The sequence below is a fragment of the Corythoichthys intestinalis genome, chromosome 7, assembly GCF_030265065.1.
Source record: "Corythoichthys intestinalis isolate RoL2023-P3 chromosome 7, ASM3026506v1, whole genome shotgun sequence".
Classification (NCBI taxonomy): Eukaryota; Metazoa; Chordata; class Actinopteri; order Syngnathiformes; family Syngnathidae; genus Corythoichthys; species Corythoichthys intestinalis.
The window spans coordinates 59,434,382-59,461,462 of NC_080401.1; the positions used below are offsets into that span (position 1 = coordinate 59,434,382).

General features: G+C 40.2%; 2 protein-coding genes across 2 annotated transcripts in view; both read right to left on the reverse strand.

The window, feature by feature from the left end:
* Nucleotides 1-22,285, reverse strand: slc5a9 (solute carrier family 5 member 9). The gene is made up of 14 exons (XM_057841660.1): nt 22,140-22,285; nt 14,278-14,396; nt 14,128-14,199; nt 10,093-10,197; nt 9,869-10,033; nt 9,680-9,785; nt 5,790-5,870; nt 5,518-5,723; nt 3,424-3,559; nt 3,242-3,349; nt 2,929-3,079; nt 2,697-2,865; nt 1,641-1,856; nt 1-510 (listed from the first exon to the last, which is right to left on the reverse strand). Exons 1-14 carry the CDS (start codon nt 22,156-22,158, stop codon nt 211-213), a joined length of 1,953 nt encoding a protein of 650 aa, XP_057697643.1. The 5' UTR covers nt 22,159-22,285; the 3' UTR covers nt 1-210.
* Nucleotides 22,266-27,081, reverse strand: part of ndufa11 (NADH:ubiquinone oxidoreductase subunit A11) — an 8,438-nt gene continuing 3,622 nt past the window's right edge. The window contains exons 2-4 of the mRNA XM_057841663.1: nt 26,936-27,028; nt 26,735-26,857; nt 22,266-22,475 (exon numbers count right to left, since the gene is read on the reverse strand). Coding sequence (XP_057697646.1) covers nt 22,363-22,475; nt 26,735-26,857; nt 26,936-27,028 — 329 coding nt within the window. The 3' untranslated portion in view covers nt 22,266-22,362. The remainder of the gene's footprint in view (nt 22,476-26,734; nt 26,858-26,935; nt 27,029-27,081) is intronic.

Consider the following 27,081-nt stretch of genomic DNA (forward strand, 5'->3'; position numbering starts at 1 on the left):
ATGAGGGTGGCAGCAAACGAGCCAACCCTCCCACGTCAGATGAATTGGACGTCTACCACCGTCAATGAGTTCTTTTCAGACCATTTATGGCTCACTTCCTGTTTTCTAAAAATTTATTTTACATGAATTTCAGCATTTGCTACATTTAGTCGGCAGGTGACACTGTGAGAAGAGTCAAGTGTAATAGCGCACGGTGGCGCCGTCGGTCCTTTACGCGTAGTAGCCCCAGAGGAAGACGTTGATGGCCAGCAGCAGCAAAGCGTTGGCGTTGCAAACGTTCCTCCAGAGCGGCGCCTCCCTCAGGGAGTTGAGGTTAGTGCCGACGCGGTTGACGGGAACGCCGGAGGAAGCGCCGTTCAGGCCGCACAGACGCAAAAGCGCCCGTCGCCACCAGGGGGCGGGCAAGAGCGCGGGGGGATCCGAGTCGGAGTCACGGCGCAGCGGAGCGTCCGCCCTCAGATCCACGCGTGGCAACTTGCTGTGTCGTGACCACCACGTCAATCTGTGCAACTGACACCCACACACACACACATTTTGTATTGTGGCCATCTTGGGACAGGTGACGAAAATACTCTTGACTTGCTCCATTTGATTAACAAAAAGCTTGGTTTAGAATAAACTATTATTGGCTATGATTCTGAAATAAATGAAGGGCATTAAATGAACATGTTTCAGTGCCATTGACGGTCATAGATGTCCAATCCATTTGAATTGGAGGGGCTGGCAGGTATTTCAATACATTAATAAATAGTCATTAAATGTCATTTATCAACAAGAAGTGATGCCAAAATGCAATCAAATCAACAGGAAGTGACCAAATATCAACCGGATATGACCTCAAAATTGCCCCAAATAAATAGGAAGTGACCCAATATCAACAGGAAGTGACTCCATTTTAATATGTATTTCAATTTGTATTAATCTATTTCAGTTTAATGTTTATGGCTTTTAATTTGTATTCATTGACTTCATTTTGGCACTCCTGGTTTGGATTTAGTGCTGCAACGATTAATCGATTAACTCGAGTATTCGATTAGAAAAAAATATTCGAACTAAATTTTGTTGCTTCGAGTATTCCTTTAATTGAAGTGGCATTGTAATGGTTGATTTTAAAAGTGTTTGCATTTCATTTTACTGATGAGGGTGGATACAATGCCCTCTGGTCTGCCTCTTTTCACATGGCTGAATCCAACTGCTCCCTGTTAAGACCAACATAAGCTAAGTTTTTGTTTGAGCGAATGTTTTTTGAATGCATTCTGAATTTAGTTTGTAGGTATATTTAGCCGTTTTTTGTGGGAATATGTGTCTGAACCACTTGTTAAGAGCATTGTAAAAAAAAAAAAAAAAACTTTAGCATTTTATAGCATTTAAGCTAGCAGGCTTTTTCTATCCAAGTTAGCCAAATGTTCTTTTGTTGTACACAGAATATCATTTAAAAAAAAAACAATCGAATATTTGAGGCTCAGCTCAGTTGTATTAATTTTTCATGTTCCTTATCCGATTACTAGATTATTCGAACAAACTAGCCCATCGATTAATCGACTACTAAAATATTCGATAGCTGTAGCCCTATTTGGATTGGACGTCTATCTCCGCCAATGGCGCCGAACCGTAATCGCTTGTGTGGGTTGCAGACTTACGTGCGTGGCGGGAATGGCCGGCGTGGCCAAGCTGACCGCGACGATCACTAAGCAGCTGAGCGCCATCAGGAGGATGGCGAAGTAAAGGTAGTGGACCCGAACCAAGAGCGCCGGGCGGAGGTCCGGCTCGCCGCACGCCGGGACCTCGTAGGAGAACTCCAGAATCATCCGAATCAGGCCCACCACCAGGCCCGCCATCAGGCCCCAGAATGCACCCTGAGTGTGTAAGAAAAAGGAAAAAACACCACTTAATCTCAGAAGAAGGTGAAATGAATGAAAGTGATGTAAATGGCGGCCATTTTGGGACAGGAGACTTTTTATCTGAAATATATCATTTTAAAAAAAAAAAGATGTTTGAAAAATAAGTAAAAATACAGTAGATCATATTTACTATGTATTATTATTTCATGTTTTTTTTAGAAATATTTTTATATGGCGGCCATTTTGGGACAGGAGACTTTTATCTGAAATATATCATTTAAAAAAAAAAAAGATGTTTGAAAAATAAGTAAAAATACAGTAGATCATATTTACTATGTATTATTATATCATGTTTTTTTAGAAATATTTTTGTTTTTTAAAAATTAAGAATTTTTAAGATTTTGTAATTTTTTTAAATTTTAGATTTTAAAATATTTTTTTAAATTTAATGTTTATGATTATATTAATTCTATATTATAAAAACTAATAAGTATATATTATATACAGCATTAAAATTAAATTTATTAATTTTAAGTAATTCAAATATTTAATTATTTAAGTTCCCCCTTTTTTTTAAAGTATACATTTTACAAATTATAAAACAGTTAAAAAGAGAGAATGTTCACTATTTTTCTTTTGTTCTGAATAAAATAACATATTTAAAAAATTAAAACTTTTTTTTTTTTAATCTCACTAACCCCTATATTTGTTTTTGAGTTGTCACACTCCAGCTTGAATGTTATAAGGGTTGACTGTCCCTGACCTAAGATGGCCACCAAACTAAGAACATCAGCATACGGATCCTATACAGCATTTCATTTTTACAACGTGTCAAAAATAAGGACGGCGACCCACTTGCTCGTTGGTCCGCGGCCAAAAAATGGCCAAGATGAAGACGGCGGTGACGGGCGGAGCCAGGAAGCTCACCACCGATTGGGCGTACTCAAACAGTTTGCCGCTGTTCGCCGATTGGATGATAGGAATCCACAGGATGCTGATCGCCACCAGCACCAGCACAAACACCCTATGGGGAGGCTACAATCACGGCCCGAACGGGGCGTCGACGGCGAGCGGGCTGGGACGTCACCTGCCGACGATCATGAGCTCCATCTCGGAGGCGGCGGGGCGGGCTTGGCGGTACAGGTCCAACGTGAAAATGGTGGAGCTGCTGTTGAAGATGGACGTCAGCGACGACAGCAGACTGGCGAACATCACCGCCAGCATTAACCCGCGCACGCCTGCGTTCGCAAATGCATCAAACAAGTCGTTGGTTGGGTGGGTGGAGCCATTTGTTGCCTTATTTCTGTGTGTTATTTGTATAGATATCATATACAGTATGCAATTGTAGATGTATAAAGGCTACTGTATCCTGTCGAAGTAGGTCCACCACTCGTACTGACCAACTGGCATGAGCTCCACCACCAATTTAGGGTAGGCGATGTTGGAGCAGCCCACCGGAGTTCCGCACACGCGTTGACAAACGACCGGATCCACGCAAGCCACCTCATCTACAGAAAATATACACGGTCACGACACACGTGTCCGCTTAATTGGTCGGCCGCCACGCGGCGATCGATCCCACCTGGGAAGAGCGCTCTGCTGATCATGCCCGGCATGACGATGAAAAACATGGGTAATATTTTCAGGTAACCCCCTAAGACGCTTCCTCCTTTGGCGTGACTCAGGGAACGGGCGGCCAGGGACCTCTGAACGATCACCTAAACACACAAAAACATACGTCTAAGAGTACTGTACTTTCAGAGTACCACCAACAGGGCCAATGAAATACTAGTAAATTTTGTCGGTCTATCTTTGGACCTCCATGATGATGACGATGCAATCAACGTACATGGGAGTCAATGGCATGGACTCGATGTCAAGCGACCCCTGACACGGCCCCAAATCAACAGGAAGTGACCCCAAAATTCACCCAAATCTGGAAGAGACGCTAAAGTGCCCCAAACTCAACAGGAAGTAACCCTGAGAAAAACAACAGGAAGTGACTGATATCAATAGGAAGTGATCCCAAAATCCCCCCAAATCTATAGGAAGTTACCCAATACTAACAGAAAGTGACTCCAAAATGCCCCCAACTCAAGAGGAGGTGAGCCCTAAATGCACCAAAACCAACAGGAAGTGACCCTGAAATTCCACAAATCAACAGGAAGTGACCTATAATGGACAGGAAATTACCCGGTATCAACAGGAAGCAACCCCAACATTTACCCAAATCTGTAAGTGACCCCAAAATAATCACAACTCAACAGGATGTAACCCCGAAATGATCCCAAAACCACCATAAGAAACCAGCAATCAACAAGAAGTAAGCTGATATCAGAGGCCCCAAATTCCCCCAAATTCATAGGAAGTTTCCTAATATAAACAGGAAGTGACACCAAAATGCCGCCAAATCAACAAGAATTGATCCTGAACAGGAAGTGACCCGATATCAAGAGGAAGTGAGCCCGAAATGCCCCCAAATCAACAGGAAGTGATCCAATAACAATAGGAAGTGAACCTATAATTCCCCCAAGTGAATCAAAAATTCTCCAAATCAACAGGAAGTGACCTGTAATTGACAGGAATTGACCCGATATCAACAGGAAGTGCCCTCGAAATTCCCCAGATCAACAGGAAGTGACCTGTAATTGACAGGAAGTGATCCGATATCAACACGAAGTGAACCTGAAATGCCCCAAATCAATAGGAAGTGACCTGCAACTGACAGGAAGTGACCCTATATCAACAGGAAGTGAACCCGGAATTCCTCAAATCAACAGGAAGTGACCTGTAGTTGACAGGAAGTGACCCGATATCAACAGGAAGTGCCCTCGAAATTCCCCAGATCAACAGGAAGTGACCTGTAATTGACAGGAAGTGATCCGATATCAACACGAAGTGAACCTGAAATGCCCCAAATCAATAGGAAGTGACCTGCAACTGACAGGAAGTGACCCTATATCAACAGGAAGTGAACCCGGAATTCCTCAAATCAACAGGAAGTGACCTGTAGTTGACAGGAAGTGACCCGATATCAACAGGAAGTGCCCTCGAAATCCCCCTGATTAACAGGAAGTGACCTGTAATTGACAGGAAGTGACCCAATATTAACAGGAAGTGAACCCGAAATTCCCCAAATCAACAGGAAGTGACCCGATACCAACAGGAAGTGACATCAACATTCCCCAAATTAACAGGAAGTGACCTGTAATTGACAGGAAGTGAACCGATATCAACAGGAAGTGAACCCAAAGTTCCTCAGATCAACAGGAAGTGACCCGATACCAACAGGAAGTGACATCAAAATTCCCCAAATTAACAGGAAGTGACCTGTAATTGACAGGAAGTGACCCGATATCAACAGGAAGTGCCCTCGAAATTCCCCAGATTAACAGGAAGTGACCTGTATTTGACAGGAAGTGACCCAATATCAACAGGAAGTGAACCCGAAATTCCCCAAATCAACAGGAAGTGACGTGCAATTGACAGGAAGTGACCCGATACCAACAGGAAGTGACCCCGAAATGCTCCCAAACATAAATTTAGCCCTTCACTTGCCACTAGAAGGAGCTCACGTACCACACTTTAAGAATCAATGCTCTATACTACTTAATTCACAGCACTTCCTTAGACTAAAAAAGACTGGTTTAGCATAGCTTAGCATTGCTAATGGTACCTGGTCAGTACACCAGACCCAGGTGGCGATGACGGTCAGTCCGAAGATGAGTCCCGGCCAGGGCAAGTCCGACGACACGGGGTCTCGAAACATGTGGAAGGCGTCGTGTCGGGGCAGGTGACAGGTGCTGTTGGGCACGGTCGCGGCGGGAACGGATGCCGCGTAAGCCTCCGTCAGACCCTCGTACCAGCCCACTCGGGAGAACGCTGCCCAACCCGCTTCACGTCAACTTTCCGTTTGCGCGCATCTCGACTTGTGAGTGCGTGTCGTACCGATGAACATGAGCGTGAAGGCTCCTCCCACCATGACGACGGTCTGGAAGGCGTCCGTGTAGATGACAGCCGATAAACCTCCTGCGCGCAGTTTGGCGTTGACTTATTATCATTAGCGTGGATGGTGATAGACGAATTTTTGTGGGGCTTTTTTGGGGATATTTTATTTTTTACATTAAATAATATCAATTCCATAAAGATTTGCAATTATATATATTTTTTTAACATTAATTTGATTTTCAATTTATTGGCTGCCATTGACTAGAAAGGTTGTTTAAAAAAAAAAAAAAAAAAAAAAAAAAAAAAAAAAATATATATATATATATATATATATATATATTTTTTTTTTAATTATTATTTAAAATTCTATAATTATTATCATTATCCTTATTATTTATCATACATTTTTTTGTGTGAAATGAATTTTAATTTTAAATCATTGGTTGCCATTGACAGCGATAGGTGTCCAATCTATTTTGACAAGGAGGGTTTTTTTGTATGTTTTTTAAACGTTTTTATACAAGAAATATTTTTTAAAAAATAAGTAATTATCATCATACTCTTTATTATTTATTGTAAATTTTTTTGGGTGAAATTAATTTCATTTTTAAGTCATTGGTTGTCGTTGACAGCGATAGATGTCCAATCTATTTGGACAAGGAGTTTTTTTTTTTTTTAAATGTATTTTTTAAAGGTTTTTTTGGATTGATAAATTATTTTTTTAAAAAAATGTAATAATCATCATAATCTTTATTATTTTTTGTAATTTTCTTTGGGTGAAATGAATTTTATTTTTATATTATTGGTTGTCATTGACAGCGATAAGAGGTCCAACCTATTTGGACAAGGAGTTTTTTGTTTTTTTTTAAATGTATTTTTAAAAGTTTTTTTTGGATTAATAAATTATTTTTTAAAAATATGTAATCATCATCATAATCTTTATTATTTATTGTAAAAATTTTGGGTGAAATGAATTTTATTTTTAAATTATTGGTTGCCACTGACAGCGATAGATGTCCAATCTATTTTGACAAAGAGGGTTTTTTAAAATGTATTTTTATATTGATTTTTGGATGAATACATATCTTTAAAAAATATGTAATCATCATCATCATAATCTTTATTATTTATTGTAAATTTTTTTGGGTGAAATGAATTGTATTTTTAAATTATTGGTTGCCACTTACAGCGATAGATGTCCAATCTATTTTGACAAGGAGGGTGTTTTTTGGTCTGTTTTTTAAAGGTTTTTTTATATTAATAAATATTTTCTTTTAAAAAATATGTAATCATCATCATAATCGTCTTTATTATTTTTTGTAAATTATTTTGGGTGAAATGAATTTTATTTTGAAATTATTGGTTGCCATTGACAGGGATAGATGTCCAATCTATTTTGACAAGGAGGTTTTTTTTTTTTGGTATGTTTTTAAAAGTTTTTTATATTAAGAAATATTAAAAAGAATATTTAATTGTCATCATAATCTTTATTATTTTTTGTAAATTTTTTGGGGTGAAATGAATTTTATTTTTAAATTATTGGTTGCCACTGACAGCGATAGATGTCCAATCTATTTCGACAAGGTTTTTTTGTATGTTTTTTTAAAGTTTTTTTTGTATTAAGAAATATTTTTTAAAGATATGTAATTATCATCATAAGCTTTATTATTTTTTGTAATTTTTTTGGGGGTGAAAGGAATTTTATTTTCGAATTATTGGTTGCCATTGACAGCGATGGATGTCCAATCTATTTTGAAAAGGAGGTCTTTTTTGTATGTTTTTGGAAAGTTTTTTGGGATTAAGAAGTATTTTAAAAAATGTGTAATCATCACCCTTATCTTTATTACTTATTGTAAAATTTTTGGGGTGAAATGAATTTTTTGTATGGTTTATTTAATTTTGTCATCTTAAGAAATATTTTTTAAAATTTTGTAACTATGATCATTATTTTTATTATTTATCATCAAATTTTTGGGGTGAAATGAAATTTATTCCATTGACAGCAATATATGTCCAATCTATTTTGACTTTGAATTTATTTTTTGTATGTTTTATTTAGATATTTTCATATGAAGAAATATTTTTTAAAATTCTATATTTATTATCATTATTCTTATACATTGTCATAACATTTTTGGGGTGAAATGAATTTTATTTTAGTTCATTGGTTGCCAGTGACTGCAATATCTGTCAAATCTATTCGGCTTCAAAATTATTTTTTGTATGTTTTATTTAGTTTTTTCATCTTAAGAAATATTTTTTAAAATTTTGTAACTATAATCATTATTTTTATTATTTATCATCAAATTTTTTGGGTGAAATGAAATTTATTCTTAGTTCTTCGGTTGCCATTGACAGCAATTATGTCCAATCTATTTTGACTTTGAATTTATTTTTTGCATGTTTTATTTAGATATTTTTATATGAAGAAATATTTTTTAAAATTCTATAATTATCATCATTATTCTTATACATTATCATAAAATTTTTAGGGTGAAATGAATTTTGTTTTTAGTTCATTGGTTGCCAGTGACTGCAATATGTGTCCAATCTATTTGGCTTCAAAATTATTTTTTGTATGTTTTATTTAGTTTTTTCATCTTAAGAAATATTTTTTAAAATTTTGTAACTATAATCATTATTTTTATTATTTATCATCAAATTTTTTGGGTGAAATGAAATTTATTCTTAGTTCTTCGGTTGCCATTGACAGCAATTATGTCCAATCTATTTTGACTTTGAATTTATTTTTTGCATGTTTTATTTAGATATTTTTATATGAAGAAATATTTTTTAAAATTCTATAATTATCATCATTATTCTTATACATTATCATAAAATTTTTAGGGTGAAATGAATTTTGTTTTTAGTTCATTGGTTGCCAGTGACTGCAATATGTGTCCAATCTATTTGGCTTCAAAATTATTTTTTGTATGTTTTATTTAGTTTTTTCATCTTAAGAAATATTTTTTTTAAATTTTGTAACTATAATCATTATTTTTATTATTTATCATCAAATTTTTTGGGTGAAATGAAATTTATTCTTAGTTCTTCGGTTGCCATTGACAGCAATTATGTCCAATCTATTTTGACTTTGAATTTATTTTTTGCATGTTTTATTTAGATATTTTTATATGAAGAAATATTTTTTTAAATTCTATAATTATCATCATTATTCTTATACATTATCATAAAATTTTTAGGGTGAAATGAATTTTGTTTTTAGTTCATTGGTTGCCAGTGACTGCAATATGTGTCCAATCTATTTGGCTTCAAAATTATTTTTTGTATGTTTTATTTAGTTTTTTCATCTTAAGAAATATTTTTTTTAAATTTTGTAACTATAATCATTATTTTTATTATTTATCATCAAATTTTTTGGGTGAAATGAAATTTATTCTTAGTTCATCGGTTGCCATTGACAGCAATATATGCCCAATCTATTTTGACTTTGAATTTATTTTTTTGGATGTTTTATTTAGATATTTTCATATGAAGAAATATTTTTAAAAATTGTATAATTATCATTATTATTCTTATACATTATCATGATTTTTTTGGGGTGAAATGAATTTTATCTTTAGGTCATAGGTTGCCTTTGACAGCAATATCTGTCCAATCTATTTTGACTGAGGTTTTTTTGTGTGTTTAATTTTTTTCATTTTAAGAAATATATATATATTTTTTAAATTCAATTATCATTATTGTTTTTATTAATTATTATAAAATTCTTTGGGTGAAATGAATATTATTTGATATGTACTTCATTGGTTGCCATTGACAGCGATAGATGTCCAATGTAGTTTTTTTTCTTATATTAAGAAATATTTTTTAATATTATGTAAATATTATTGTTCCCCTTAAGATTTATCGTAAAATTTTCTGCGTACCCGCCACGGTGTACACGCACGTGACCAGCAGAAGAGCCGCAATGGAGGCGTAGAGATTCCATCCGAATGAAACTTTGATGAATAAAGCTCCGGAGAAAAGATCTGTCTGCGACACACATAATACGGGCCGTCCGTATTTATTATAAATTTCACGTATTGATTTCAATTTGACGTGAAATGAAATAGTACCGAAAGTTTGGTGAAGATGTAGAGGACGAGAGAGAGGACGGACATGTACATCTGGATGCGACGTCCGCCGAAGCGCTTGGCCAGGTACTCGGGCATTGTCACCACTCCGGCGGCAACGTACACCGGTACGAAGATCCAACCCAGCGCCACTAGCACCCACGCCGCCTAGCACACGTGATGTGACGGAGCCAGAATCGAAGGGAATTATTATCTTTTCTCCTCACATTTAACTCGAAGCCGCCCACGGCGATGCCGCCCGCCGCTCCGGTTCCCGCCAAGCCGATGAACGCGCCGCTTCCGATGTTGCTGGACATCAGAGACGCACCGATCTGGAGAGCCGAATGTCCACAAGTGAGGGGAGATGTTCATGTAAGAACTATAAGTAGATTGGTCATGCTTGATCTTCTCATGTGTAGGTAACTTTCTATTGATTTGGCGGCCTTCCCAGGTCACTTCCTGTTGTTTTGAGGGCATTCCCAAGTCACTTCCTGTTGGTTTTAGGTCACTTCCTGTTGATTTGGGGTAAGTTCCTGTTAATTAAAGGGCATTCCCGGTTCGCTTCCTGTTGATTTTAGGTCGCTTCCTATTGATTGTTGATTTGGGGGCCTTCCCAGGTCACTTCCTGTTGATTTCGGGTCACTTCCTGTTGTTTTTGGGGCATTCCCAGGTGACTTCCTGTTGATTTAAGGTCACTTCCTGTGGATTTGGGGGCCTTCCCAGGTCACTTCCTGTTGTTTTGAGGGAATTCCACGTCACTTCCTGTTGAGTTTGGGTCACTTCCTGTTGTTTGGGGTCAGTTCCTGTTGATTTGGGGGCCTTCCTAGGTCACTTCCCGTTAATTTTGGGTCACTTCCTGTTGTTTGGGGGCATTCCCGGGTCACGTCCTGTTGTTTTTGGGGCATTCCCGAGTCACTTCCCGTTGATTTGGGGTCACCTCCTGTTGATTTTGGGGCCTTCCCAGGTTGCATCCTGTTGATTTTGGGTCACTTCCTGTTGTTTTGAAGGCATCCCTGGGTCTATTCCTATTGATTTGAGGTAAGTTCCTTTTGCTTAGGGGTAGTCCCGGGTCACTTCCTGTTGATTGGGGGGCCTTCCCAGGTGACTTCCTGTTGATTTTGGGTGACTTCCTGTTGTTTAAGGGGCATTCCCAGGTGACTTCCTGTTGATTTGAGGGCATTCCAAGTAACGTCTGTTGAGTTTGGGTCACTTCCTATTGTTTAGGGCCATTACTGGGTCACTTCCTGTTGATTTGGGGTCAGTTCCTGTTGACATGGCGGCCTTTAAAAGATCACTTCCTATTGTTCTTGGGTCACTTTCTGTTGTTTGGGGATATTCCCTGGTCACTTCCTGTTGATTTGGGGTCAGTACCTGTTGATTTGGGGGCCTTCCTAGGTCACTTCCTGTTAATTTTGGGTCACTTTCTGTTGATTTTAGGTCACGTCCTGTGAATTTGGGGGCCTTCCCAGCTCACTTCCTGTTGTTTTGAGGGCATTCCAGGTCACTTCCTGTTGAGTTTGGGTCACTTCCTATTGTTTGGGGGGCCTTCCCAGGTGACTTCCTGTTGATTTTATGTCACTTCCTGTGGATTTGCGGGGCTTCCCAGGTCACTTCCTGTTGTTTTGAGGGCATTCCAGGTAACTTCTGTTGAGTTTGGGTCACTTCCTGTTGTTTAGGGGCATTACCGGGTCACTTCCTGTTGATTTGGGGTCAGTTCCTGTTGATATGGGGGCCTTTAAAAGATCACTTCCTATTGTTCTTAGGTCACTTTCTGTTGTTTGGGGATATTCCCTGGTCACTTCCTGTTGATTTTGGGTCAGTACCTGTTGATTTGGGGGCCTTCCTAGGTCACTTCCTGTTAATTTTGGGTCACTTCCTGTTGATTTTAGGTCACTTCCTGTGAATTTGGGGGCCTTCCCAGGTCACTTCCTGTTGTTTTGAGGGCATTCCAGGTCACTTCCTGTTGAGTTTGGGTCACTTCCTGTTGTTTGGGGGGCATTACCGGGTCAGTTCCTGTTGATTTGGGGCCTTTAAAAGGTCACTTCCTATTGTTTTTGGGTCACTTTCTGATGTTTGGGGGTATTCCCAGGCCACTTCCTGTTGATTTTGTGTCACTTCCTGTTGTTTTTTGGGGCATTCCCAGGTGATTTCCTCTTGATCATATGTCACTTCCTGTGGATTTGTGGGCCTTCCCAGGTCACTTCCTGTTGTTTGGGGGCATTCCCAGGTCACTTCCTGTTGTTTTGAGGGCATTCCAGGTCACTTCCTGTTGAGTTTGGGTCACTTCCTGTTGTTTGGGGGCATTACCGGGTCACTTCCTGTTGATTTGGGGTCAGTTCCTGTTGATATGGGGGCCTTTAAAAGATCACTTCCTATTGTTCTTGGGTCACTTTCTGTTGTTTGGGGATATTCCCTGGTCACTTCCTGTTGATTTTGGGTCAGTACCTGTTGATTTGGGGGCCTTCCTAGGTCACTTCCTGTTAATTTTGGGTCACTTCCTGTTGATTTTAGGTCACTTCCTGTGAATTTGGGGGCCTTCCCAGGTCACTTCCTGTTGTTTTGAGGGCATTCCAGGTCACTTCCTGTTGAGTTTGGGTCACTTCCTGTTGTTTGGGGGGCATTACCGGGTCAGTTCCTGTTGATTTGGGGCCTTTAAAAGGTCACTTCCTATTGTTTTTGGGTCACTTTCTGATGTTTGGGGGTATTCCCAGGCCACTTCCTGTTGATTTTGTGTCACTTCCTGTTGTTTTTTGGGGCATTCCCAGGTGATTTCCTGTTGATCATATGTCACTTCCTGTGGATTTGTGGGCCTTCCCAGGTCACTTCCTGTTGTTTGGGGGCATTCCCAGGTCACTTCCTGTTGTTTTGAGGGCATTCCAGGTCACTTCCTGTTGAGTTTGGGTCACTTCCTGTTGTTTGGGGGCATTACCGGGTCAGTTCCTGTTGATTTGGGGTCAGTTCCTGTTGATTTGGGGGCCTTTAAAAGGTCACTTCCTATTGTTTTTGGGTCACTTTCTGATGTTTGGTGATATTCCCAGGCCACTTCCTGTTGATTTTGTGTCACTTCCTGTTGTTTTTTGGGGCATTCCCAGGTGATTTCCTGTTGATCATATGTCACTTCCTGTGGATTTGTGGGCCTTCCCAGGTCACTTCCTGTTGTTTGGGGGCATTCCTGGGTCACTTTTTGTTGATTTGGGGGCCTTTAAAAGGTCACTTCCTATTGTTTTTGGATCACTTCCTGATGTTTAGGGATATTCCCAGCCCACTTTTCACCATTCACAGGTGACTTCCTGTTGATTTTAGGTCACTTCCTGCAGATTTGGGGGCCTTCCCAGGTCACTTCCTGTTGTTTGGGGGCATTCCCGGGTCACTTCCTGTTGATTTGGGGTCAGTTCCTGTTGTTTGGGGGCATTCCTGGGTCACTTCCTGTTGAATTGAGGGCCTTCCCAAGTCACTTCCTGCTGATTTGGGGTGCCTTTGCAGGCCAATTCATGTTGTCTTGGGGGCATTCCCGGGTCACTTCCTATTGATTTTGGGTCATTTCCAGGTCCCTATCTGTTGATTTTTTTGGGGCATTTCCAGGTCACTTGGTATTGATTTTGGGGGCTTCCCAGGTCACTTCATGTTGATTTTAGGTCACTTCCTGTTGAGTTGGGGTCACTTCCTGTTGCTCTGCGGGCATACCCGAGTCACTTCCTGTTGATTTGGGGACCTTCCCAAGTCACTTGCTGTTGATTTGGGGTCAGTTCCTGTTGATTTGAGGGCCTTCCCAGGTCACTTCATGCTGATTTGGGGTGCCTTCCTAGGCCAATTCTTGTTGTTTTGGGGGCATTCACGGGCTACTTCCTATTGATTTGGGGTCACTTCCTATAGTTTTGGGGGCATTCCCGGGTCACTTCCCATTGACTTGTCAGTTTCTGTTGATTTGACGGCATTCCCGGGACACTTCCTGGTGATTTGGGGTCAGTTCCTGGTCATATGGGGGCATTCCCAGGTCACTTCCTATTGATTTTGGGTCACTTCCTGTTTATTTTGGGGCCTTTCCAGGTCACTTCTTGTGGATTTTGAGTCACTTCGAGTTGATTTCGGGGGCCGTTCCGGGGCACTTCCTTCCTGTTCATTCCCGGGTCACTTCCAGTTTATTTTGGGGCCTGCCAGATGACTTCCTGTTCATTTTGGGCAACTTCCTGTATATTTAAGGGCATTTTGTTTTCGAGAAAGTGACTCAGTCAGCTGCATTGAAAGATCGACCCGGTACTCACAGGCCACCATGATACGGATCGTCCGGCAAGGAAGTACCCGCCCACCGTGTTGCTGTTGGACTTGACGGACGCCTAAAGACAAGACGGACATCCGTCCACCAGTGGCAGTAATAAGGTGAGTGATCACTGCGTGTTTTTGCGCGAACCCACCCAGATGCCGACAACCATGACCAGTAGGAGGTAGAGCGCCACCACCACGATGTCGGCCGTCTCCATGGCGACCGGGCTGAGAGGCGGAGCTTCCGTGGTGGTGCCTGTTTGGATGCTGTCTGAAAACAGTCAAGACATCAAAACTTTTTCACAGGAAGTGAACCGATATCAACAGGAAGTGACCCAAAAATGCCCCTATACCAACAGGAAGTGACCTCAAAAAACATCCTGTTCATTTGGGGGTCACTTGCTATTGCTGTTCAGTCACTTCCTGTAAAATTTTAAACCTTTTTTGGTCACTTCCTGTTGATGTAAGGTGGTTTTGGGTAACTTTCTATTGATTTTTGGTCACTTCCTGTTGATTTTGGGACTTTCCCAGGTCACTTCCTGTTGACTTTAGGTCACTTCTTGTTTTGAGGGCATTTCCAGGCCACTTCCTGTTGATTTGGAGTAAGTTCCTGATGATTAGGGGTATTCCCAGGTTACTTTCCGTTGATTTTTGGTCACTTCCTGTTGATTTTGTGACCTTCCCGGGTCACTTCCTATTGATTTTAGGCCATTCCGGGTAACTTCCTGTTGCTTTGGGACTTTCCCAGGTCACTTCCTTATGATTTTAGGCCACTTGCTGTTGATTTTGGGGCCTTCCCAGGTCACTTCCTGTTGTTTTGAGGGCATTCCCAGGTCACTTTCTGTTGATTTCCAGACACTTCTTGTATATTTTAGGCCATTTTGGGTCACTTCCTGTTTACATAAGGCAGTTTGGCGTAAGTTTGTTTATTTTTGGTCACTTCCTGTACCTTTCGGGTAATTTCCTGGTCATTTTTGGACATGTTCATTTATGGGTTACGTCTAGTTGTTTTCTTGGGAATTCCAAAGGGAACTTCCTGTTGATTTGAGGTCACTTCCTGCTGATTTTGTGGCCTTCCCAGGTCATTTCCTTTTGATTTTAGGTCACGTCTTGTTGATTTGAGGGCCTTCCCGAGTCACTTTCTGTTGGTTTTATGCCATTGAAGGGTCACTTCCTGTTGATTTTGGGTCACTTTCTGTTGTTTTTGGGCCTTTCCAGGTCAGTTCCTGGTGATTTGGGGTAAGTTCCTGTTGATTAGGGAGCATTCCCGGGTCATTTCCGTTTTAGGTCACTTCCTATTGTTTCGGGGCATTCCCAGGTCACTTCCTATTTATTTTAGGCCATTCCGGGTAACATCCTGTTGCTTTGGGACTTTCCCAGGTCACTTCCTTATGATTTTAGGCCACTTCCTGTTGATTTTGGGGCCTTCCCAGGTCACTTCCTGTTGTTTTGAGGGCATTCCCAGGTCACTTCCTGTTGATTTCCAGACACCTCTTGTGTATTTTAGGCCATTTTGGGTCACTTCCTGTTTACATAAAGCAGTTTGGCGTAAGTTTATTTTTGGTTACTTCCTGTACATTTCGGGTTATTTCCTTGTCATTTTTGGACATGTTCATTTATGGGTTACGTCTAGTTGTTTTCTTGGGAATTCTCAAGGGAACTTCCTGGTGATTTTAGGTCACGTCTTGTTGATTTGGGGGGCCTTCCCGTGTCACTTTCTGTTGGTTTTAGGCCATTGAAGGGTCACTTCCTTTTGATTTTGGGGCTTTCCCAGGTCACCTCCTGTTGATTTGAGGTCACTTGCTGTTGATTTGGGGGCCTTCCCAGGTCATTTCCTGTTGATTTGGGGTAAGTTCCTGTTGATTAGGGAGCATTCCCGGGTCACTTCCTGTTGACTTTAGGTCACTTCCTGTTGTTTCGGGGCATTCCCTGATCACTTCCTATTGATTTTAGGCCATTCTGGGTCACTTCCTGTTGTTTTGGGATTTCCCCAGAGAACTTCCTGTTGATTTGAGGTCACTTCCTGTTGATTTTGTGGCCTTCCCAGGTCACTTTCTGATGATTTTAGGTCACCTTCTGTTGATTTTAGGGCCTTCCCAGGTCACTTCCTGTTGTTTTGAGGGCATTCCCAGCTCACTTCCAGTTGATTTTCAGTCACTTCCTATATATTTAAGGCCATTTTGAGTCACTTCCTGTTGATATAAGGCAGTTATGGGGTAACTTTGCTTATTTTTGTTCACTTTCTGATGTTTTTGGGGCATTTCCAGGTTACTTCCTGTACACTTCGGCTAATTTCCTGGTCATTTTTGGACATGTTCATTTCTGGGTTACGTCCAGTTGTTTTTTTGGAAATTCCCAAGGGAACTTCCTGTTGATTTGGGCTAAGTTCGTGTTGATTAAGGAGCATTCCCAGGTCTTTTCCTGTTGATTTTAGGTCACTTGCTGTTGATTTTAGGTCACTTCCTGTTGTTTTGGGGCATTTCCGTGTCACTTCCTACTGATTTTAGCCCATTCTGGGTCATTTCCTGTTGATTTTGGGTCATTCCCAGGTTACTTCCTGTACCTTTTGGGTAATTTCCTGATCATTTTTGGACAAGTACATTAATGGGTTACGTCCAGTTGTTTTTTTTTTGTTTTTTTTTTTGTGGGGGGGCGGGGGGGTTCCAAAGGGAACTTCCTATTCATTTTGGGTCACTTCCTGAACATTGTGTCATTTTGGGTCACTTCCTTTTCGTATAAGGCCATTTTGGTTAGCTTTCTGTCGGTTTTTGGTCATTTCATTTATGGCAAGGCAAGGCAAATTTATTTGTGTATTTGTAATTCAACACAAGCAATTCAAAGTGCTTTTACAACACATGAAGATCCACAGAGATAAAATGATTCATAAAAATTACATGAAATCAAAAAGAACAATAAAACCAAAAACAATTGAAAAAGGAAATACAATTTAAATTAAAAAAAAAATTGAAATCAAGATATAATTTTTAAAAATGTAAAAGGAAATAACTGACATTTGAAATATATTGACAGTTATGAATATGATGTGGTAAACAATAGCATTCTATATATATATTGTTATACAAACCAGCTGAAAGCTGATGAACTGTACTTGTACAAATGAATGCAACTGCAAAAAGCTTCCAGGTCGTTTCACAACATTTTTGACACATTTTCTGGCAACCAAGTGACAGGTGTATTAGTCGGAATGACACCTATAACTGCTTTGCCCGTTCCTACTTGAAAAATATATTTTAATGGAATGTGGGAGGAGCCATACATGAAAGAAAACAAAACAAAACTAGACCTTGACAGCAAGGACGATGATTGCCAATCCCTATCTTTCATTATCTTCAAAATTTGCAAGTACTTTATCAGTATTTGGACTTGATAAAAAGGTTATAAAGTCACAAACGACACTCATCACAGCTTCATTGTGGTGTCAAAATGGCGGCCCAGGGCCAGATTAGAGCCGCCGAGTCATTTTGCACAGCTTGCTAAAGTCAATCACGTGAATCCACCTCGTGTCTGTCGCTAAAATTAACTTGTGAAATTTTCGTAGTGCAGAAATCAGGAAATATTTGTTGTTTTTAGCAAAAAATTCTGAAAAAATATATACATTTTTAAAAAATAGTAAAATAATTTATATTATTATCATTTAAAAAAAAAAGGGAATTACTGTTTAATCATTGTTCATTTATTAATTGACAAAATATAGAGAAACAAAATAATATAAAAAACGGTGACAATGCAAAAAATATATTTAACAAAAGAATGTTTACTGTATTTTTTTTTTTATTTTTCACACACAAAAAAAATAGGAGGGTTTGCATGTCTACTAGTAATAAACTAATTTTAGTTGAGTGCAAAAGCATGAAAGAACCTTCATCGCCCCTACCAACATGGCCACCCTAAGGCAACGTTCCCATTAAAGTCAATGCATCGACATTCAAAATAAGTCATAACTAGCTTAACTGTCACCATTGATGAAGCTAGACGTCCACGTTTGGATGTTTACACGCGATAAACTCATAGTAGAAGCGAGAAAAGACCTTTTATTGCCCTTACTAAAATGGCCTGAGGGCGGCCATGTTTGTAGGGGCAATGTTCCCATCAAAGTCAATAATAAAGTTAACCCAACTGATGACGCTACACGTCCAGTTTATTAGAAATGGGAGGGCTGGCATTCATTACTAGTAATAAACTCATGTCTAAAGCAAGAAGTCACCGTTTACGGTCTCTACCCAAATGGCCTCGGGGCGGCCATGTTGGTCGGGGCGACATTCCCATAAAAGTCAATGAAGTGACAATAAAATCTTAACATATTGTTCAATTCATTGCAAAAGTATGAAAAGTCTTTCATTGCCCCAACCAAAAATGGCCTAAGGGCAGCCATGTTGGTAGGGGCGACATTCCCATTAAAGTCAATGCATGGCAATCCATTAACATTTCAAAATTAGTCACAATTAGATTATATGACCCCGTTGGCTTCCATTGACAGCGATTTAAAGTGGGAGGGTTGGCAGTGAATAAACGAACATTCATTCGCTGCCAGCATCCCCACTTCAAATGGGTTGGACGTTTACTTGTAATAAACTCATGTCAGAAGAAAGAAAAGGCAGTTTATGGTCCCTACACAAATGGACTCGGGACGGCCATTTTGGTAGAGGCTACGTTCCCATCAAAGTCAATGCAGTGTAAATAAAATCAAGTCATAACTAGCTTATTTGACATTATTGGCTGCCATAAATGTCCAATTAATTTGAAGTGGGAGGTCTGGCAGTGAATGATTTGCTGCCACCCTCCCACTTCAAATGGAATGGAAGTCTACTAATGATAAACTCGTGTCAGAAGAAAGAAAAGACAGTTTTGGTCCCTACACAAATGGCTTCGGGGCGGCCATGTTGGTAGTGTCGACGTTCCCATCAAAATCAATGCATTAACATTAGAATTTTGTAATAACTTTATTATTTGACCCTATTGATCGCTATTGGCGGCCATAGATGTCCAATCTAAAATGGCCTGAGGGCGGCCATGTTGGTAGGGGCAACGTTCCCATCAAAGAGCATTGACATTAAAATGAAGTCAGAACTAGCTTATTTTACCTAATTGATGATGCTAGACGTCCAATTTATTTGAAGTGGGAGGAATGGCAGTAAATGATTTGCTGCCACCCTCCCACTTCAAATGGATTGGACCTCTACTAGTTATAAACTCATGTCAGAAATAAGAAAAGTCCCAACTCAAATGGCCTCGGGGCGGCTTTCCCCATCAAAGTCAATGCAGTGACATTCAAATCAAGTCATAACTAGCTTATTTGACCCTTTTGGAGATCAGAGATGTCCAATTGAATTGAGGTGAGAGCGTTGGCAGTCAATGATTTGCTGCCACCCTCCCACATCAAATGGATTGGACGTCTACGAGTGATGAACTCATTTCACAAGAAAGAAAAGACAGTTTATGGTCCATACCCAAATGGCTTCAGGGTGGCCATGTTGGTAGGGGCGATGTTCAATTCAATTAAATTCCATTATTGTCATTGCAAGCCGAGCAAACAACAAAATAGGAAAGCTACTCTGTGGTACCATAAAACACCTACAAGACATAGGACCGTAAAATAACACACAACTTAAACATACTACTAAACTAGACAATAAGTAAATCATTGTGCAAAAGTCGCTACAAAGCAGCAACGTGAAACAATTAGTGCAGTCCAGTGTTGCGAACCCTTCCCATCAAAATCAATGCATTAACATTAGAATTTTGTAATAACTAGCTTATTTGATCTTACTGACTGCTATTGGCGGCTATAGATGTCCAATCTAAAATGGCCTGAGGGCGACCATGTTTGTAGGAGCTACATTCCCATCAAGGAGCACTGACATTATAATCAAGTAAGAACTAGCTTATTTTACCCAATTGATGACACTAGACGTCCAATTTATTTGAAGTGGGAGGGCTGACAGTAAATGATTTGCTGCCACCCTCCCATATTAAATGGATTGGAAATCTACTCGTGATAAACTTATGTCACATGAAAGAAAAAACAGTTTATGGTACCAACCCAAATGGCTTCGGGGCAGCCATGTTGGTAGGGGCGACATTCCCATCAAATCAATGCATTGACCTTAAAATTTTATCATAACTAGCTTATTTGACACCGTTGGCTGCCATCGGTGTCCAATCTATTTGAAGTGGGAGGGTTGGCCGCAAATGATTCACTGCCAGCCCTCCCACCTCAAATGAATTGGACGTCTACTAGTGATAAACTCATGTCAGAAGAAAAGAAAAGACAGTTTATGGTCCCAACTCAAATGCCTCAGGGCGGCCATGTTGGTAGGGGCGACGTTCCCAACAAAGTCAATGAACTGACATTCAAATTTAGTCATAACTGGCTTATTTCACCCCGGTGGTTGCCATTGACGGCGCTAGATCTGTTGGAAGTGGGAGGGTTGGCAGTGAATAAAAAAACATTCATTCGCTGCCAATATTCCCACTTCAAATGGCTTGGATGTCTACTACAAGTAGTGATAAACTCATGTCAGAAGAAAGAAAAGTCCTAATTCAAATTGCCTCGGGGCGGCCATGTTGGTAGAGGCGAAGTTCCCATCAAGTCCATGCAGTGTATGGTTATGGTGTTATACTTATATAGAGCTTTTCCACCTTTCAAGGCACTCAAATAAAATCCAGTCATAACTAGTTTGACAGTGTTGGCTGCCATTGGCGGCCATTGATGTCCAATCTATTTGAAGTGGGAGGTGCTTGCAGCAAATGATTCACTGATGTTTTGGACGTCTACAAGCGATAAACTCGTAGTACAAGCAAGAAAAGACCTTTTATTGCTCCTACTAAAATGGCCTGAGGGCGGCCATGTTTGTAGGGGCAACGTTCCCATCAAAGTCAATAATAAAGTTAACCCAATTGATGACGCTAGAAGTCCAATTTATTAAAAATGGGAGAGCTAGCAGTTGGAAAAAAAAGAAAATGCCTAAGGGTAGCCATGTTGGTAGGGGCGACCTTCCCATCAAAGTCAATGCATTGACATTTAAATTGAATCATAACTAGTTTATGTGACCCCGTTGGCTACCCTTGACGGCACTAGATGTCCAATCCATTTAAAGTGGGAGGGCTGACAGCGAATGATCAGTCGTTCCATCGCTGCCTGACCTCGTTTCAAATGGATTGGACGTCTACTAGTGATAAACTCATGTCAGAAGAAAGAAAACACAGTTTACGGTCCCAAACCAAATGGCCTCGGTGCGGCCATGTTGGTAGGGGCGACGTTCCCATCAAAATCAATGCATTCACCTTAAAATTTTATTATAACTAGCTTATTTAACACTGTTGGCTGCCATTGGTGGCCATCAATGTCCAATCAATGTGATGTGAAGTGGGAGGGTTGGCAGTGAATAAACAAACATTATTAACTGCCAGCTTCCCCACTTCAAATGGCTTGGATGTCTACTAGCGATAAACTCATTTCAGAAGAAAGAAAAGTCCCAATTCAAATTGCCTCGGGGTAGCCATGTTGGTAGGGGCGACGTTCCCACCAAAGTCAAAGTCATAACTAGCTTATTTGAGCCTACTGGCGACCAGAGATGTCCAATCGAATTGAAGTGGGAGGTCTGCCAGTGCAGTCTACTAGTGAAAACTCAATGTCAGAAGAAAAGACAGTATATGGTCCCAACCCAAATGGCCTCGGGGCAGCCATGTTGGTTGGGGCGACATTCTTCTCCAAGTCAATGCAGCGACAATAAAATCAAGTCACTCCTCGCATATTTCATCCCATTGCCTGCCATTGACGCCCAATCTGTTTGAAGTGATAAACTCAATTTGAATTCACTTCAGGACAATTGCACGCCACATGATTGGACGTCTATCGCTTTCAACGGCACTGAAAGAGTTAACAAAATCTTTTTTTTTTTTCCCCCCTCCACATGCCGGCGTGCAGACACCTGCCGCAAGAATGTTACCAGCGCTAATCGTGACACGACAAAATAGCATAATCTCCACTGACCTTCTGTGACGGCAGACATGATCCCGCGACGTTCTTCTTCTTCTCCTCCGTATCAATGACTACTTCAGAAAGAGTTTGACCGTGCCGATGATGTCATCAGCCGGTGGGCGTGGACTGCGGCTCGACTCGTTTGGCAACAAAGTTCGACAATTTTTTTCTTCTTTACAACGCAACTTTATTACTTTATGACAGACGACATTTACACAAGTTCGAACGGCGGCGGTCACAGTTCCGGAGGTCCTATCAGTCGCCATTTCTCCACTTTGGCCACTTTGCCCAAGTAGCCCAGCGCGCCCAGCGCCAGGCACGCCGACGTGCCGGTGGTGGCGCTGTGAGCTACACACAAAACACACAGGAGAAAAACACGTCACGACAGGTTCGGCCGCTGAGAAAACCGCTAACGATTCAAAATGACGATTAAAATGGTCGGCTGTCGCTGACGGCGATAGATGTCTAATCTGTGGGAAGTGGGACGGTTAGCGGATGATGAACAAACAGGTCACTTCCTGTTGATTTTAGTGCATTTTCAGGTCACATCCTATATAATTTGGGTAACTCCATGTTCATTGGGGACTTCCTCTAAAGTTTGGGTCACTTCCTGTTGATTTCGGGTCGCTTCCTGTTGATTTTAGGTCAATTCCAGCTAATTTTATAGCATTTTTAGGTCAGTTCATATAGCATTTGGGCAAGTCCATGTTCATTGATCACTTCCTGTACATTTTGAGTCACTTCCTACTCATTCTGGGTCACTTCCTGTTGATTTTGGGTCACTTCCTGTACAGTTTGGGTCACTTCCAGCTAATTTTACAGCATTTTTAGGTCACTTCCGAAAGAATTTGGACAACTTAATGTTCATTACTCACTTCCTGTTAACTCTGGGTCACTTCCTGTCAATTTTGGGCCACTTCCTGTTAATTTTATAGCATTATTAGGTTACTTCCTATAGAATTTGAGCAAATCCATGTCCGTTGGTCACTTCCTGTTGATTTTGGGTCACTTCCTGTACAGTTTGGGTCACTTCCAGCTAATTTTATAGCATTTTTAGGTCACTTCCGAAATAATTTGGACAACTTCATGTTATTACTCACTTCCTGTTAACTCTGGGTCACTTCCTGTTAATTTTATAGAATTTTCAGGTCACTTCCTACAGATTTTGAGCAAAATTATGTCCATTGGTCACTTCCTGTTGTTTTTGGGTCACTTCATGTTGATTTTGGGTCACTTCCTATACAGTTTGGGTCAATTACAGCTAATTTTATAGTATTTATAGGTCACTTCCGAAAGAATTTGGACAACTTCATGTTCATTACTCACTTCCTGTTAAATCTGGGTCACTTCCTGTTAATTTTGGGCCACTTCCTGTTAATTTTATAGCATTTTTAGGTCACTTCCGAAAGAATTTGGACAATGTCATGTTCATTACTCACTTCCTGTTAACTTTGGGTCACTTCCTGTTAGTTTTGGGCCACCTCCTGTTAATTTTATAACATTATTAGGTCACTTCCTATAGAATTTGAGCAAATCCATTTCCGTTGGTCACTTCCTGTTGATTTTGGGTCACTTCCTGTACAGTTTGGGTCACTTCCAGCTAATTTTATAGCATTTTTAGGTCACTTCCGAAATAATCTGGACAACTTCATGTTCATTACTCACTTCCTGTTAACTTTGGGTCACTTCCTGTTAATTTTGGGCCACTTCCTGTACAGTTTGGGTCACTTCCAGCTAATTTTATAGCATTTTAGTTCACTTCCGAAAAGAATTTGGACAACTTCGTGTTCATTACTAATTTCCTGTTAACTTTGGGTCACTTCCTGTTAATTTTATTGCATTTTTAGGTCACTTCCTATAAAATTAGAGCAAATTCATGTCCGTTGGTCACTTCCTGTTGATTTTGGGTCACTTCCTGTTAATTTTATAGCATTTTTAAGTCCCTTCCTATAGATTTTGAGCAAAATTATGTCCGTTGGTCACTTCCTGTTGTTTTTGGGTCACTTCATGTTGATTTTGGGTCACTTCCTATACAGTTTGGGTCACTTCCAGCTAATTTTATAGCATTTTTAGGTCACTTCCGAAAGAATTTGGACAACTTCATGTTCATTACTCACTTCCTGTTAACTTTGGGTCACTTCCTGTTAATTTTGGGCCACCTCCTGTTAATTTTATAACATTATTAGGTCACTTCCTATAGAATTTGAGCAAATCCATGTCCGTTGGTCACTTCCTGTTGATTTTGGGTCACTTCCTGTACAGTTTGGGTCACTTCCAGCTAATTTTATAGCATTTTTAGGTCACTTCCGAAATAATTTGGAAAACTTCAGGTTCATTACTAATTTCCTGTTAACTTTGGGTCACTTCCTGTTAATTTTATTGCATTTTTAGGTCACTTCCTATAAAATTAGAGCAAATTCATGTCCGTTGGTCACTTCCTGTTGATTTTGGGTCACTTCCTGTTAATTTTATAGCATTTTTAAGTCCCTTCCTATAGATTTTGAGCAAAATTATGTCCGTTGGTCACTTCCTGTTGTTTTTGGGTCACTTCATGTTGATTTTGGGTCACTTCCTATACAGTTTGGGTCACTTCCAGCTAATTTTATAGCATTTTTAGGTCACTTCCGAAATAATTTGGACAACTTCATGTTCATTACTCACTTCCTGTTAAATCTGGGTCACTTCCTGTTAATTTTGGGCCACTTCCTGTTAATTTCATAGCATTTTTAGGTCACTTCCGAAAGAATTTGGACAATGTCATGTTCATTACTCACTTCCTGTTAACTTTGGGTCACTTCCTGTTAATTTTGGGCCACCTCCTGTTAATTTTATAACATTATTAGGTCACTTCCTATAGAATTTGAGCAAATCCATTTCCGTTGGTCACTTCCTGTTGATTTTGGGTCACTTCCTGTACAGTTTGGGTCACTTCCAGCTAATTTTATAGCATTTTTAGGTCACTTCCTATAAAATTAGAGCAAATTCATGTCCGTTGGTCACTTCCTGTTTATTTTGGGTCACTTCCTGTTAATTTTATAGCATTTTTAAGTCCCTTCCTATAGAATTTGAGCAAATTCATGTCCATTGGTCACTTCCTGTTCGTTTTGGGTCACTTCCTACTGATTTTAGGGAATTTTCAAGTCACTTCCGATAAAATTTGGGCAACTTCATGTTAATTGGTCACTTCCTGTACATTTTGAGTCACTTCCTGTTAACTTTGGGTCACTTCCTGTTGATTTTGGGTAACCTGTACATTTTGGGTCACTTCCAGCTAATTTTACAGTATTTTTAGGTCACTTCCTATAGAATTTGGACAACTTCATGTTCATTGGTCACTTCCTGATCATTTTGGGTCACTTCCTGTTCATTTTGGGTCATACTGTGTTGATATCGGGTCACTTCTAGTTCATTTTAGGGCATTATCAGGTCCCTTCCTGTAGAATGTGGGCAACTTCATGTTTATTAGTCACTTTCTGTTAATTTCAGGTAACTTCATGTTACTTTTGTGTCACTTCCTGTCCATTCTGGGCCACTTCCCACAAATTTTATTTAATTTTTAGGTCACTTCCTGTAGAATTTGGGCAAATTCATATTCATTGGTCACTTTCTGTTAATTTCGGGTAACTTCCTGTACATTTTGGGTCACTTCCTGTACGTTTTGGGTCACTTCCTTTTGATTTTAGGGCATTTTGGGGACACTTCCTGAAGAATTTGGAAAACTTCATACTCATTGGTTACTTCTTGTTGATTTTGGGTCACTTCCTGCTGATTTTGGGTCACTTTCTGCTGATTTTAGGGCATTTTCAGGTCACTTCCTGTAGTATTTGGGCAAATTCATGTCCATTGGTCACTTCCGTTTCGTTTTTGGTCACTTCCTGCTGATTTTAGGAAAATTTCAGGTCACTTACGATAGAATATGGGCAACTTCATGTTCATTGGTCACTTCCTATACATTTTGAGTCACTTCCTGTTAACTTTGGGTCCCTTCCTGTTGATTTTGGGTCACTTCCAGCTAATTTTACAGTATTGTCAGGTCACTTCCTATAGCATTTGGACAACTTCATGTTCATTGGTCACTTCCTGTTCATTTTGGGTAACTTCCAGCTAATTTTATAGCATTTTCAGGTGATTTCCTAAAGAACATTAGCAACTTCATGATCATTGATCACTTCCTGTACATTTTGGGCAACGTCCTGATGATTTTGGCCCCACATTTTGGGGCGTTCCAGGATCATTTCATGCATACTTTGGATAGGTTTCTGTTAAATTCCAGGCATTTTCAGGTCACTTCCTATAGAATTTGGGTCACTTCCCGTTCATTGACCACTTCCTGTTGATTTTGGGTAACTTCATGTCTATTTTGAAGCATTTACAGGGCACTTCTGTACATTTTGGATTATTTTCTGTTGATTCATGCCATTTATGACAGAACTTTATCACAGAAATTATAATTGTTATATCGTATAACAATAGTTTAACAACTGAACTTTTTGTTCATTGGTCACTTTCTATTGGGGCATTCTGGGATCACTATCTGTTTGTTACTTTCTGTTGATTTTATTTACGTCTCCGTTTATATCATCTCATGCCGCCTATTGTTGACTTACTCTTGACGCCCATGAAGATACCGGAAGCGCAGCCGCCCACGAAGTAATTGAGCGGATCGTCCGGAACCTCTCGGGCCTGAGCGGTCAGGCACGTACCCATACCGAAGATGGCTCCCATGGCGGCTGCGGAAAGACGCCATAACCGCTCGCCGTTAGCACTGCACTAGCGTTAGGGCGGGCGAGCTAACGGCGCTAACGTACCCATGGTCACCGTGACGTTGCCGGCTCGCCGAAAAGCTTCCGCCGCCGTATCAGGCTGGAACGCTACGATGTGATAGGCCGAGCCCACCAAGCCTGAAAAGAGAAAACGCGCCACACGTCAGCGGAACGGCACAACATATTAATTT

Bases quoted from the DNA above. Each gene is read 5' to 3' on its own strand.
- slc5a9 (XM_057841660.1), bottom strand. The intron at 9,786-9,868 runs GTACTATTTCAT...TGTGTGTCGCAG, and splicing joins ACATCTTCACCAAACTTTCG to ACAGATCTTTTCTCCGGAGC. The intron at 5,871-9,679 runs GTACGCAGAAAA...AACTGCGCGCAG, and splicing joins GTGCGTGTACACCGTGGCGG to GAGGTTTATCGGCTGTCATC.